Source organism: Pimephales promelas, chromosome 8 (assembly GCF_988280905.1).
Source record: "Pimephales promelas chromosome 8, fPimPro1.hap1.1, whole genome shotgun sequence".
Lineage (NCBI taxonomy): Eukaryota > Metazoa > Chordata > Actinopteri > Cypriniformes > Leuciscidae > Pimephales > Pimephales promelas.
The window spans coordinates 38,367,182-38,381,524 of record NC_142776.1 but is presented as its reverse complement, the minus strand read 5'-3'; the positions used below and the strand labels follow the sequence as shown (position 1 = coordinate 38,381,524).

Sequence of the window (14,343 nt, the reverse complement as noted above, 5' to 3'; positions counted from 1 at the left end):
ATCATTATAGTGTTGGCAGGGCAGCACTGAATTGATGTTCTTTAAGTTTAAACATTATGTTTAGGGTTTGTACTAAACCACTGCCTGAACTATTAAGTAGAGGTCGACCGATATTGGATTTTACCGATACCGATATTTAGTAGGGATGCACTGATATGAAAATTTTTGGCCGATAACCGATAATTCTTTATATTTGAAAGCCGATAACCGATATATCGGCCGATAAACTTAACTTAAATCCAAATTTTTATCTAATTTAAAAATCAATAAAATCAGATCAATAAAACTGTTGGGTAAAAAATGTAATAAAAAAATCTTTGTAAAAAAATAGGGATGCACCGATTTGAAAATTTTGCCCGATACCGATAACCGATATTTCTTTATATTTGAGAGCCGATAACCGATATATCGGCCGATAAACTTAAATCCAAATTTTTATCTAATTTTGGGAGCTTGATTACAAAAACAAAAGTCTCACAGTTAACTCCATGTCCATGTTATAGTGTTGTATAGCCGATATGACAGATTTGCACTGCACATGTTGTTCATTTTTTGAAGAGATTTCAATCATATTTCAAGAAATTCAAAAACATAAACAGTGCTCAACAAGTGTCTCAGCTAAAGGGAATAATAAATTATTTATCTGCTTTAATATATCGGCCACATTTTCTTACCAGGCCGATAACGATAACATTAAAAATGAACATATATCGGCCGATGCCGATATATATCGTGCATCCCTAATATTTAGGTTTGACTGTGCATGCCGATAATTCAACCGATATTTTTTTTTTATGGATTCTGGATTAAAAACAAACATAATACTCGCAATAAAACAGTGCTGAACTGAAATTTGCTTAAATAAATAAATAAATATGAATATATTAAATCTTTTTTACAGAAAATAATTTAAACGTTAAAAAATTACAGGTTTCGTTAGCTGTAACCTAGAAACATGCCTATATTTCATAGGTAACACATTGCATGTCCCATTTGTAAACAAGGATGTTTTAGCTAGCTTTCGTGAACTATATGCATTATGCAATATACGTTTTTACCGCATGTATTAATATTAGCAATACATTTGTACCTTTATCATTTATGTTAGTTAGGATATAAAATAATGCAAATGCGCTCACGTGCTGTGTAATGACCACGCACACTTCTCAGCCGCTCCAGCAACGGACGCAACCCGGAAAAAACGATTTTTGCCGCTAACGATAGTTCCACCAATCAACTATCGGTGCCGATTAATCGGCGAAACCGATGAATCAGTCGACCTCTACTATTAAGCTTTTGGGCTTAATTCAACCTGAACAGCTTAACGATAGTTTCAGTCTTAGATATACTGTATCATTTTAATTTCTATAGACTTTATAGACCTATTTTTTTTTAGACTTGTATTGTTAGAATGTTCAGCGTTCTAAAAATGTTACCATTTGACATCATATTTGCATACTGACTTGTGATTGGTCTTCTTTCTGACATCTGTTTGCATACTGTATTTTTTTTTTTTGGTCTATTTCTTGCATCCATTTAACCATCTAAATCTGCCTTTATGCTGTAGAGATGCAAGGATACGTGTTGATTTTCGTGTACAGCTGAAAGAAAACAAGGCTGTCAAAATGACTTAAACTAAATTCGAATTTTATACTTAAATATTACTAATATTCAAATTATATTCAATTTCAGATGCCTCCCGAGGCCACAAAGAGCAGAATATGAATGCATCGCATTGAATTGTTTATTCAAAGCAATGAAATGAAAGCATGACTGTCTGTACAAAAAAAGTGCATACCGTTAAAAATATCGTTTGCAAATATAATTCTGTGAATTGCATAAATTATAAACTAAACATCTTGTATTTATTCTTAGTTTAATACAAAGATACAAAGCGCAGAGTGCTTTTTTGAGATGCAGTGGAATGGGAAAAACCCAAAAGTTGAGCTTCTTATAACTTTACGTGCCATCTCTGTTGCGCTTGCGTCGTCGAGCGTTTGTTTACATGGAAAACAATGGAAAAGCGGCACAGGAAATGCGGTTTGGTTTTGGTTTTGATGTAACCAAGATCCACATTGAACTTCTCTATTTATGCAGTGCTTTGAATGAAGAATGCACCGTTTTTGCATTCGAATGTGGATTTTAATTTTAAATTCGACAAATATTTTAATTTGACATCCCTAACATGTGAAGCCGTAGCCCTCAAACCGTATTCACTTTATAGCCCTTAATCCTGTAATTGTGGACAAATGTGGGCACAGAGGACTCAGGTGTGATCCTAATTTTTATTTATTATAAATGTTATATCACTGTCTTCGATAAAGTTTTGTCTATCCATTTATGGTGTTTTTATTTTATTTTGGGGGTACTTTTGAATTTATTTACTTCAAAAAGTACCATATTTTCTATGTAAAAGATGCTTATTTTTATGTTTTATTTTTTTAACTACATTAAAATATCATTCCAATAAGTTCTTAGAGCTCAAACCTAAAGATGAAGTGACTTTGCTGTCTTATTTTAGAATACAGTTTTTCCCATTCATTTCATTTCTATGGGTGCCCATTTTTGACCCAAATACAAGATTAAGGAGTTTTTTTTCACCCACTAAACATTGTAGAATTGAGTTAAAAAAAACTTAGGAAAAGTAGCTCAAGGGATCAAGGGAAGTATTTTTAAAAAATAAATCAAAACTATTTTGCCCACATTTGCCCAGAATACGGTTTTAGGGTTAAAACATCAACTTACCCGAAACTTTAACACATTTCCTTGGAAATGCAAATCTGATTTCCTATTATTTCCCCTTTTTCTAATGCTTCTTCCTGGCTTTGTCATAAATCAGCAGGCTGCTTTGCATTACAATTAACCGTTATTTTTGCCATGAATTTCTCCTGGATTATTCTGCTCACCTGGGTCTTCGTCTCCTCAGGATCAAGCGTCCAAAGACAAGGCTCTCCAGAACATGGCGGCACTCTCCTCCGCTCAGATCGTGTCTCCGAGTCTGATCAAGACCTCTCTTCCTCCTCTCCCACAGTCCCCGTACCCGCCGTCTGCACGAGTACGCTTCAGAAGCTTACTTCCAGATTAAACCATTCCAACAAATCATCAAGTCATTTGATTGTTTTCGTTGTTCTGTTTTCCAGTTCTGGCCGACCCCCATCCCGGGTCAACCTGGACCCTCTCAGGAGTGAGTAACTCATGAACTCATACTCTGTGTTTCTCGGTGTGTTTGTGTATCTGGCATATTTAATGGATCACGTTTTTATGCATCAGGCTGGTTCTTAAGCACAACCCAGGAAGAAGTCCTGGGCTTGGTCGCACCAGCTACGCGTAAGTTCCCTCACAGAGCTTGACCTGATATTTAGCTAGCACTGCCTCAAGAGATGGCAATCGTAAAGGATTTAACGATTATAATTCAGATTCCAGATACACTTAACCAATTTAAAGGAGTAGTTCACTTTTAAGAAACACTTTTGCTGATAATTTACTCACCCCCATGTCATTCTTCAGTCGAAAAGAAATTAAGGTTTTTGATGAAAACATTCCAGGATTTTCTCCATATAATGGACTTCAATGGGGACCAAACGGTTCAAGGTCTAAATGAGAGTTTCAGTGCAGCTTCAAAGGGCTTTAAACGACACCAGACGATGAATAAGGGTCTTATCTAACGAAACGATCGGTCATTTCAAAAATAAATAACAAAGTTTAAGTTTTATAAGCACAAATGCTCGCCTTGCTCTGTTCTGTGATGCGCGTTCGTGACTCTCCTGTTCGAACTCGTTCATCAAAACGAACAAATCTTTTTTCGAGTCATGACTCGAAGGGTCCTAGATAAGACCCTTATTCATCGTCTGGTGTCGTTTAAAGCCCTTTGAACAGTTTGCAGTTTGCACTGAAACTGTCTTTTGCACCTTGAACCGTTTGGACCCCATTGAAGTCCATTATATTGAGAAAATCCTGGAATGTTTTCATCAAAAACCTTAATTTCTTTTCGACTGAAGAAAGAAAGACACGGACATCTTGGATGACATGGGGGCGAGTAAATTATCAGCAAAAGTTTTTTAAAGGTGAACTACTCCTTTAAGTCCAAACAGTGACTCGTGAGTTTGAGACATAGAATTTATCCTTTATTTTTAGTAATTGTAGGTGCTTTTGTTATTAATGTTTGTGTTTTATAAAAAAAATTATTTAGCTTTAATTTTAAACTTTTTATTTAAATGTTAGTACTTCAGCTTTTTTATTTCAGTTCACTGCTAAGGCAAGATTTGGTCAATTTCTATTACTGAAAACTATTGTTAATGGCTTTGGTCTTGGTTACCAAACTAGTTTTTTGTTTTATTTGCCAAAAGCAACATGGGCTTGACATTGACACTCAATCATTAAGGTGTCCTTGTCCAAAATCAATATATTAGGGAACTTCATTTGCTTGGAAAAACTATAGAAATTAACAAAATCATTATTATGGAAGCGTAATTAACTAACCGTTTGCAAAACATGTGTTACTGTATTTGTTGATATTTGTTAGTTAATTAAAATACAGTCATTCATTTTTGTTCATGTTTACAGTGCATTAACCGCAACCCTTGAGTTTAATAATCTATTAGTAAATCTTTAAATTAACAGCAGATTAATAAATGCTGTAGAAGTGCAGTTCATCATAAACTAATGTAGTTAATTAATAAAGTGTTACCAATGGTTCTAGTTGTGCTTAGCTCTGAAAATATTTCATTTTTAAGTACAATGTTATTGAACGATCAACTGAGAAAGTAATGGAAATAGGTTACCATTTACAAGTTTTAAATGATAGATCATGTTTAAGTTCGATCATGTTTTTTGTGGTCATTTTTTACCATCTCGAAATGTTCCCACACTTTGAATTGTCCTGCCCGACATACTGTATTACCACATGGTCCAGCCGTGTTATTTTATGAGGGCTACTCTTTCTCATCACATTCGGATTCAATTTCAAGCTCACAACTGATGAAACTTGGTTTGATTTTACTGTAGATCCTTTCCCAAATTTTGATTCCCAGCCTTTTTCATTGGCAACATACTGTGGTCTCAAGCCTCTGTTGAGATCTCTTGATCAGACGTGAGCTAGCGCACATGACTTTTGTCACTGAAGTAGGTGAACTTACGCTTAGCTGATACGGCCGAATCGAACAGTTGTGAAATATACCACTTTGTATACCAACCAAAAACATTTCAGTGCAAAAAAAGGGTTCCCACAGTCATGGACAACAAGAAGATATCAGGGAATTTGTTTTTTGTAGGACTTGAAAAGTTGGAAAGTGATTAGCAAGTGATAATATACAGTCAGCTAGTCATAATCACAAACTAACCCCCAGGCAGGGTGATCAGGACCCTTTAGGGTCTTGGTGATAATGCCTGGCTTTTTGTTCATTATCCTATGTATTAAACTGCTATATACCGAATTAAAGGAGTAGTTCACTTTAAAAAAAACTTTTGCTGATAGTTTACTCACCCCCATGTCATCCAAGATGTCCGTGTCTTTCTTTCTGCAGTCGAAAAGAAATTAAGGTTTTTGATGAAAACATTCCATAATGGACTTCAATGGGGTCCAAATGGTTCAAGGTTCAAATGACACTTTCAGTGCAAACTGCAAACTGTTCAAAGGGCTTTAAATGATTCCAGACGATGAATAAGGGTCTTATCAAGCGAAACGATTGGTCATTTAAAAAAAATAAATAACAAAGTTTAAGTTTTATAAGCTCAAATGCTCGCCTTGCTCTGTTCTCTGATGCACGTTCGTGACTCTCCTGTTCGAACTCGTTCATCAAAATGAACGAATCTTTTTTCATGACATTTGGTTCATTCAACGAACAAAATGAACGAATTGACTCGGGAAAAGATTTGTAATCTTTATCTTTAAGATTTGTTTACCTTATTCATCATCTGGAATCGTTTAAAGCCCTTTGAACAGATTGCAGTTTGCACTGAAACTGTCTTTTGGACCTTGAACCGTTTGGTCCCCATTGAAGTCCATTATATGGAGAAAATCCTGGAATGTTTTCATCAAAAACCTTAATTTCTTTTCGACTGAAGAAAGAAAGACATGGACATCTTGGATGACACGGGGGCGAGTAAATTATCAGAAAAAAGTTTTTTTGAAAGTAGAGTAAAGAACTAATCCTTTAATAAATGTATGGACGGGAAATTTTTTTTATATAAGTCATGACCATTTCTATAATTAATAGACATTTTCTAGTTCTTCTCTTCTCTGAATGATTTAATCAGATGGATATTGCTTTTGTCTATAAAACTTGTTAGTAAGCTATTGTGATATTCGATTTGTGAGTGAATCACTTTTTTGAGTCAGTTCTTTCCAATTGATTCACTTGAACTGATTAACAAATCAGTCAGTGTTGTGCAGCTTAATAATTGTGTGGAAAGTGTGATATATTTTGATTTATGCTTTTTGTGTTTGCTTGTATAGGATAAAGTTCAAAAGAAAAAAAAACATTTATTTGAACCTCTATCTATCTATCTATCTATCTATCTATCTATCTATCTATCTATCTATCTATCTATCTATCTATCTATCTATCTATCTATCTATCTATCTATCTATCTATCTATCTATCTATCTATCTATCTATCTATCTATCTATCTATCAATCAATCAATCAAAAGTAGTCAAAAATGATTGGAAATGGCCAAAAAGTGTGGGAACCCTAATAAGAGAATGTTTAACCCAAGTGCACAACTTTAAATAATAACTTGAATTTGATTCTAACAAATCCTGAACACTTTTTCAGCATCAAGCCATTTGCACAAACTCCTTACCCAAACCTATCAGGACCTGTTCAACCCTTATCATGTAAGTGTACTAGTACACTAGTAGTCCATTTCGAGCACAGCTCACGCCTGCCACCATTTCTTCTCGGTTTATGCCTGTGGTTGAGTCTCACTGGCGCCCCCTTGTGTTTGTGCAGCATACGAGCCTCTGGCCCCTCCTCCCCCGCCGGTGGCCACCGCAGTGCCCGTGTGGCAGGATCGCACCATTGCCTCCTCAAAACTGCGTCTTCTGGAGTACTCCGCGTTCATGGAGGTCCCGCAGGACCAGGACTCTGTGAGTAGAGAGGAGCTCTCCACAAATGTGCTTATTCTATATCAAGTTTATAGACAAGACAAGTTTGTTCAGGCATGGTTTTGTAGGGAATTACAAACCTGTGCATATATATTCAAACATGCATAACTATAGAATCAATTCTTAATGCGCATGTGAACACCATCAGCGTTTATCAAAGTCTGTTTAGAGACATTCATATACATTTTTACCTTACAGTTACTGTAAATCCAGCATCTAGTTCATAAACGCCAGAGGAGAACTGGCCGCCGATTGAGCCTGGGTTCTTCCAAGGTTTTTTTTTCCTCCTTTGGGTCACCTGATGGAGTTTTAGGACACCATTGGGTCACCTGATGGAGATTTAGGATATTATTGGGTCACCTGATGGAGTTTTAGGACACCATTGTGTCACTTGATGGAGTTTTAGGACACCATTGGGTCACCTGATGGAGTTTTAGGATACCATTGGGTCACCTGATGGAGATTTAGGATATTATTGGGTCACCTGATGGAGTTTTAGGACACCATTGGGTCACCTGATGGAGATTTAGGACACCATTGGGTCACCTGATGGAGTTTTAGGACACCATTGTGTCACTTGATGGAGTTTTAGGATACCATTGGGTCACCTGATGGAGATTTAGGACACCATTGTGTCACTTGATAGAGTTTTAGGACACCATTGGGTCACCTGATGGAGTTTTAGGACACCATTGGGTCACCTGATGGAGATTTAGGACACCATTGTGTCACTTGATAGAGTTTTAGGACACCATTGGGTCACCTGATGGAGATTTAGGATATTATTGGGTCACCTGATGGAGTTTTAGGACACCATTGGGTCACCTGATGGAGATTTAGGACACCATTGGGTCACCTGATGGAGTTTTAGGACACCATTGGGTCACCTGATGGAGTTTAGGGCACCATTGGGTCACTTGATGGAGTTTTAGGACACCATTGGGTCACCTGATGGAGTTTTAGGACACCATTGGGTCACCTGACGGAGTTTTAGGACACCATTGGGTCACCTGATGGAGTTTTAGGACACCATTGGGTCACCTGATGGAGTTTAGGGCACCATTGGGTCACCTGATGGAGTTTTAGGACACCATTGGGTCACCTGATGGAGTTTTAGGACACCATTGGGTCGCTTTATGGAGGTTTAGGACACCATTGGGTCACCTGATGGAGTTTTAGGACACCACTGGGTCACCTGATGGAGTTTTAGGACACCGCTGGGTCGCTTTATGGAGGTTTAGGACACCGTTGGGTCACCTGATGGAGTTTCAGGACACGATTGGGTCACCTGATGGAGTTTTAGGACACCATTGGGTCACCTGATGGAGATTTAGGATATTATTGGGTCACCTGATGGAGATTTAGGACACCATTGGGTCACCTGATGGAGTTTTAGGATACCATTGGGTCACCTGATGGAGATTTAGGACACCATTGGGTCACCTGATGGAGTTTTAGGACACCATTGTGTCACTTGATGGAGTTTTAGGACACCATTGGGTCACCTGATGGAGATTTAGGATATTATTGGGTCACCTGATGGAGTTTTAGGACACCATTGGGTCACCTGATGGAGATTTAGGATATTATTGGGTCACCTGATGGAGATTTAGGATATTATTGGGTCACCTGATGGAGATTTAGGATATTATTGGGTCACCTGATGGAGATTTAGGACACCATTGGGTCACCTGATGGAGTTTTAGGACACCATTGTGTCACCTGATGGAGATTTAGGATATTATTGGGTCACCTGATGGAGTTTTAGGACACCATTGTGTCACTTGATGGAGATTTAGGATATTATTGGGTCACCTGATGGAGTTTTAGGACACCATTGGGTCGCTTTATGGAGGTTTAGGACACCATTGGGTCACCTGATGGAGTTTTAGGACACCACTGGGTCACCTGATGGAGTTTTAGGACACCGCTGGGTCGCTTTATGGAGGTTTAGGACACCGTTGGGTCACCTGATGGAGTTTCAGGACACGATTGGGTCACCTGATGGAGTTTTAGGACACCATTGGGTCACCTGATGGAGATTTAGGATATTATTGGGTCACCTGATGGAGATTTAGGACACCATTGGGTCACCTGATGGAGTTTTAGGATACCATTGGGTCACCTGATGGAGATTTAGGACACCATTGTGTCACTTGATGGAGTTTTAGGACACCATTGGGTCACCTGATGGAGATTTAGGATATTATTGGGTCACCTGATGGAGATTTAGGACACCATTGGGTCACCTGATGGAGTTTTAGGATACCATTGGGTCACCTGATGGAGATTTAGGATATTATTGGGTCACCTGATGGAGTTTTAGGATACCATTGTGTCACTTGATGGAGTTTTAGGATACCATTGGGTCACCTGATGGAGATTTAGGACACCATTGGGTCACCTGATGGAGATTTAGGATATTATTGGGTCACCTGATGGAGTTTTAGGATACCTTTGTGTCACTTGATGGAGTTTTAGGATACCATTGGGTCACCTGATGGAGATTTAGGACACCATTGTGTCACTTGATGGAGTTTTAGGACACCATTGGGTCACCTGATGGAGATTTAGGATATTATTGGGTCACCTGATGGAGATTTAGGATATTATTGGGTCACCTGATGGAGTTTTAGGATACCATTGGGTCACCTGATGGAGATTTAGGACACCATTGGGTCACCTGATGGAGATTTAGGACACCATTGGGTCACCTGATGGAGATTTAGGATATTATTGGGTCACCTGATGGAGTTTTAGGATACCTTTGTGTCACTTGATGGAGTTTTAGGATACCATTGGGTCACCTGATGGAGATTTAGGATATTATTGGGTCACCTGATGGAGTTTTAGGATACCTTTGTGTCACTTGATGGAGTTTTAGGATACCATTGGGTCACCTGATGGAGTTTTAGGATACCATTGTGTCACCTGATGGAGTTTTAGGACACCATTGTGTCACTTGATAGAGTTTTAGGACACCATTGGGTCACCTGGTGGAGTTTTTTGGTTCCTTGCCACTGTTGCCTTTGGCTTGCTCAGTTGGGGATATTTAAATTAATAACAATATATTTTGCATGTCTATTTACAGTACAGCAAACACCTGTTTGTTCACATTGGCCAGACCAACCCGTCCTACAGCGACCCTCTGCTGGAGGCGGTGGACATCCGACAGATCTACGACAAATTCCCTGAGAAGAAGGGAGGACTCAAGGAGTTGTACGAGAAGGGCCCTCAAAACGCGTTCTTCCTCGTCAAATTTTGGGTGCGTCACATCAGCGACATCTCATTTACAGCTGCACGACTCATTTACAGGACTTTCTAGATCACTATTCTCCCACAATTCTGAATTGACAACTAAACAAAATAACATGATTTACTAGAGGTTCTGAAAAAATGTTAAAGGATTAGTTCATTTAAAAAAAAAAATTGCTGATAATTTACTCACCCCCATGTCATCCAAGATGTCCACGTCTTTCTTTCTTCAGTCGAAAAGAAATGAAGGTTTTTGATGAAAACATTCCAGGATTTTCTCCTTATAATGGACTTCAATGGGGACCAAACGGTTCAAGGTCCAAATGAGAGTTTCAGTGCAGCTTCAAAGGGCTTTAAACGACACCAGACGATGAATAAGGGTCTTATCTAGCGAAACGAGCGGCCATTTAAAAAATAAATAAAAAAGTTTAAGTTTTATAAGCACAAATGCTCACCTTGCTCTGTTCTGTGATGAATTGAATTTTTCAGAATAGCAATTTTATATCTGCAATTGCGACTATTTCTCAGAATTGAGATTTTATATCTGGCAATTGTGACTTTATTTCTCAGAATTGAGATTTTATATCTGGCAATTGTGACTTTATTTCTCAGAATTGTGACTTTTTATCTCGCCATTGTGACTTTATTTCTCAGAATTGCGACTTTATATCTCGCTATTGTGACTTTAATTCTCAGAATTGCGACTTTATATCTCGTTATTGTGACTATTTCTCAGAATTGTAAATTTATATCTTGCAATTGCAACTTTATTTCTCAGAACTGCGACTTTATGTATCGCAATTGCTATCTTGCTTTATAGCTTTATATCTCAGAATTGCAAGTATTTCTTACAATTCTGACTTCATATCTCGCAATTCTGAGATAAAAAAAAAATATTATATAATCGCAATTATTATCATTCATTTTTTTATTCAGTGCGGAAACAAGCTTCCATAGGTTGTAGCATGGTATGCGCTATAATACTGAGTGTGTATTTTCTCAGGCGGATCTGAATAACAGTGGCGTCCAGGATGGGCCGGGCTCCTTCTACGGAGTCAGCAGTCAGTACAGCAGCTCAGAGAACATGACCATCACCGTCTCAACCAAAGTCTGCTCCTTCGGGAAGCAAGTGGTGGAAAAAGTGGAGGTGAGTGTGATCGCCAACACCATTAATATGACTGAAAAGTGCCAGTGCTTCTCTTTTAAAAAGCCCATTTGCGTTTACAGACCGAGTTCGCTCGTGTTGAGGGAGGGAAGTGTTTGTATCGCATCCATCGTTCTCCCATGTGCGAATATATGATCAACTTCATCCACAAGCTCAAGCACCTGCCTGAGAAATACATGATGAACAGCGTATTAGAAAACTTCACCATCTTACAGGTAAAAGGCCCAAGAATATTTCATTGTTGATTTTGAAAGATTATATATTAAGATATTGTTTTCCACCTAAAGTACTTTTCATAACATTTAAAGTGAGGCATTAACTCAGAATTAATATATAGTTTGGCAGATTTTTTTCCCCTATAATTTATTGGAAACACAAAATAAAATAAATATGTATATAGTAAAATTAGCTAAACTAACATTTATTTAATTATTTTAATATACCTGCTGTCTGTCATTTGTCTCTTTAATAAGAATCAGTTTATATTTAATTCATACAGTGAAGACTATACAGTGTTTTGATTTTATTATGGATGTCAAGCGATTACATTTTTACTAGACCCAGACCGATATTATCGGCCGATATTAGGCATTTTCCAAACTATCGGTATCGGCAGTTATAATGGCCGATAAATGAATATTTCAAAAATAAAATAAAAACAGACAAAACACGCTTGAACCATGTCATGAGTGTTGTATAGTTTGTCCACCAGAGGGCACTCTACACCGTCCCTGTTGGCAACACTCATTAAGTTGGTCACGAGACATACATTGCTTGAATAACAATTAAAAGAACATCCCCATCAGTTCTCTAAACTCAAATAAACATGACAAAATTTGTGGCCGGCGGAAGTTTCCTTGGCCTGTTATATTGAAAATGTATGTTTTACAATTTGCAGTATGACATAATCCATTGCTAAATTATGGTTCATCATAGACTAGCTAACCATAAAGCTAGCTAATACCACTATCATCCGTCTGTTCTGTTGTGACAATAAAAGAAATTTTTAGAAAGTTTCTTTTTAAAATGCATTATCGTATTATTTTGGCTAAAAAAATTAAATAACTAATGTTAGGGAAATCTGTTAATGTTTTGTTGCGCCTTTCTAAAATAAAAAAAAATAAATAAATATCGGCAGATATATCGGATTTTAAAACCAAAAAATATTTGTATCGATAGGGCTCTAATTTTTACTAATTACACAATATGCAGATTAATTAATCTAATAAATCGCAAATTAATCACACATTAAATTTGGCTGAGAAATGACTCCCAAAAGATATTGTTATTGTGTTAAGTGAGAAAAGCATCAAATAGACACTACAAAAATTATATATATTATATGTATATATTTTTTAAATTTATTTATTTATTTTTTTTAGTATATGAAACCATTGTTTTATTCTTCTCTAATATGAATTCTCTGAATGTTCTTGTCTTCTGTTTGCCTCGCTGCAGGTGGTGACCCACAGGGAAACCCAGGAGACACTACTGTGTATAGCGTTTGTATTCGAAGTGTCGACGAGTGAACACGGGGCACAATACCACGTCTATAGGCTCATTAAGGACTAGCGCGCTTCTGTCAACAAACTTCTGTTGCTTTGCACACTCCCTCCGTCACACGTGTGGAGGAGGAATATGCCAAATTGTCCAAACATCGGAGGAATACGCCAAAATGTTACACAAAACCAAATGTTTTGCTTCTGTTCTGATCCTGGTGCACAATTTGATCGAGTCTTTGAGGACATAAAAAAAATATAGTATTACTCTGTTTAAAAAAAACTTGCCTTAAATGGGTCACATTGGTTTTGTTACATATACAGATCATAGATGTCGTGTTAAGCTTTGTTGCGTCTCCATGGAGGGAATGTGAATGTGTGGATGGGAAAGAATGTCATGGAAGACAATGTGTGCCGTTCATAAGTGGTGCATGCAGCATTTTACAGTGATATAAGAAGGGTGAATCTCATGAAGAAATCTCATTTTACTCTCAAATCAAGAGATTAAACATATATACCTTTGAATAAAGGCTGTTTTTAGAGAGAAGAAAATTGCATTTTGACATTATTTTAATAAATTCCTATCATCATCATGCAACAGAAAATGCTATTCTGATTAGACACTAGCAGAAATCATCCTGTCTGAATGCAGTGATTTTGGTTTAACATAGCATTACATTACTCAGAATTGGGAGGAAATGTGTTCAAATGGCATAATGCAATAAAATTATATATATATATACTAGGGCTGTCAAACGATTAATTGTGATTAATCGCATCCAAAATAAAAGTTTGTGTTTCCATAATATATGTGGGTGCACTGTGTATAATTATTTTGTATATATAAATACACACACATGCATGTATATTTAAAAAAAATATATTATTTATATAAAATATTTATATTTATATATAATATAAATTATATATAAATCTATATACAGTATATACATGAAAATATTTCTTAAATATATACAAGCATGCGTGTGTATTTATATATATATAAAATAATTATACACAGTGCACCCACATATATTATGGAAACACAAACTTTTATCTTGGATGCGATTAATCGTTTGACAGCCCTAGTGTATATATATATATATATAAATATGAGAATATATAGAACATGTATATATATATATATATATATATATATATATATATCCATATGAGAAAATAATTTTTATTTGATTTGATTTTGGGGTGAAATATGACCTGACAGGTTTCATGAGATTCACCTGATTTGTAAATGAGTACCAGGTCGGCCAGCGGAGGGTTTACGTTCATTTTTTATTAAGACAGACCTACTGAAA

General features: G+C 36.8%; 1 protein-coding gene across 7 annotated transcripts in view; it reads left to right on the top strand.

The window, feature by feature from the left end:
- The window catches only part of tead3b (TEA domain family member 3 b), a 52,330-nt gene extending 38,512 nt beyond the window's left edge, over positions 1 to 13,818 (top strand). For 4 of the 7 annotated variants that reach the window (XM_089134525.1, XM_089134524.1, XM_039653958.2 and 1 more), the window contains 9 exons: positions 2,927 to 3,055; positions 3,141 to 3,184; positions 3,271 to 3,327; positions 6,777 to 6,838; positions 6,954 to 7,090; positions 10,200 to 10,373; positions 11,367 to 11,510; positions 11,591 to 11,743; positions 12,987 to 13,818. In XM_089134525.1, the coding sequence (XP_088990651.1) occupies positions 2,927 to 3,055; positions 3,141 to 3,184; positions 3,271 to 3,327; positions 6,777 to 6,838; positions 6,954 to 7,090; positions 10,200 to 10,373; positions 11,367 to 11,510; positions 11,591 to 11,743; positions 12,987 to 13,100 (1,014 nt within the window). In that variant the 3' untranslated portion in view covers positions 13,101 to 13,818. The remainder of the gene's footprint in view (positions 1 to 2,926; positions 3,056 to 3,140; positions 3,185 to 3,270; positions 3,328 to 6,776; positions 6,839 to 6,953; positions 7,091 to 10,199; positions 10,374 to 11,366; positions 11,511 to 11,590; positions 11,744 to 12,986) is intronic. The other 3 variants (XM_089134526.1, XM_039653967.2, XM_089134528.1) reach the window with 1 other exon arrangement.
- Positions 13,819 to 14,343: the final 525 nt, after the last annotated feature.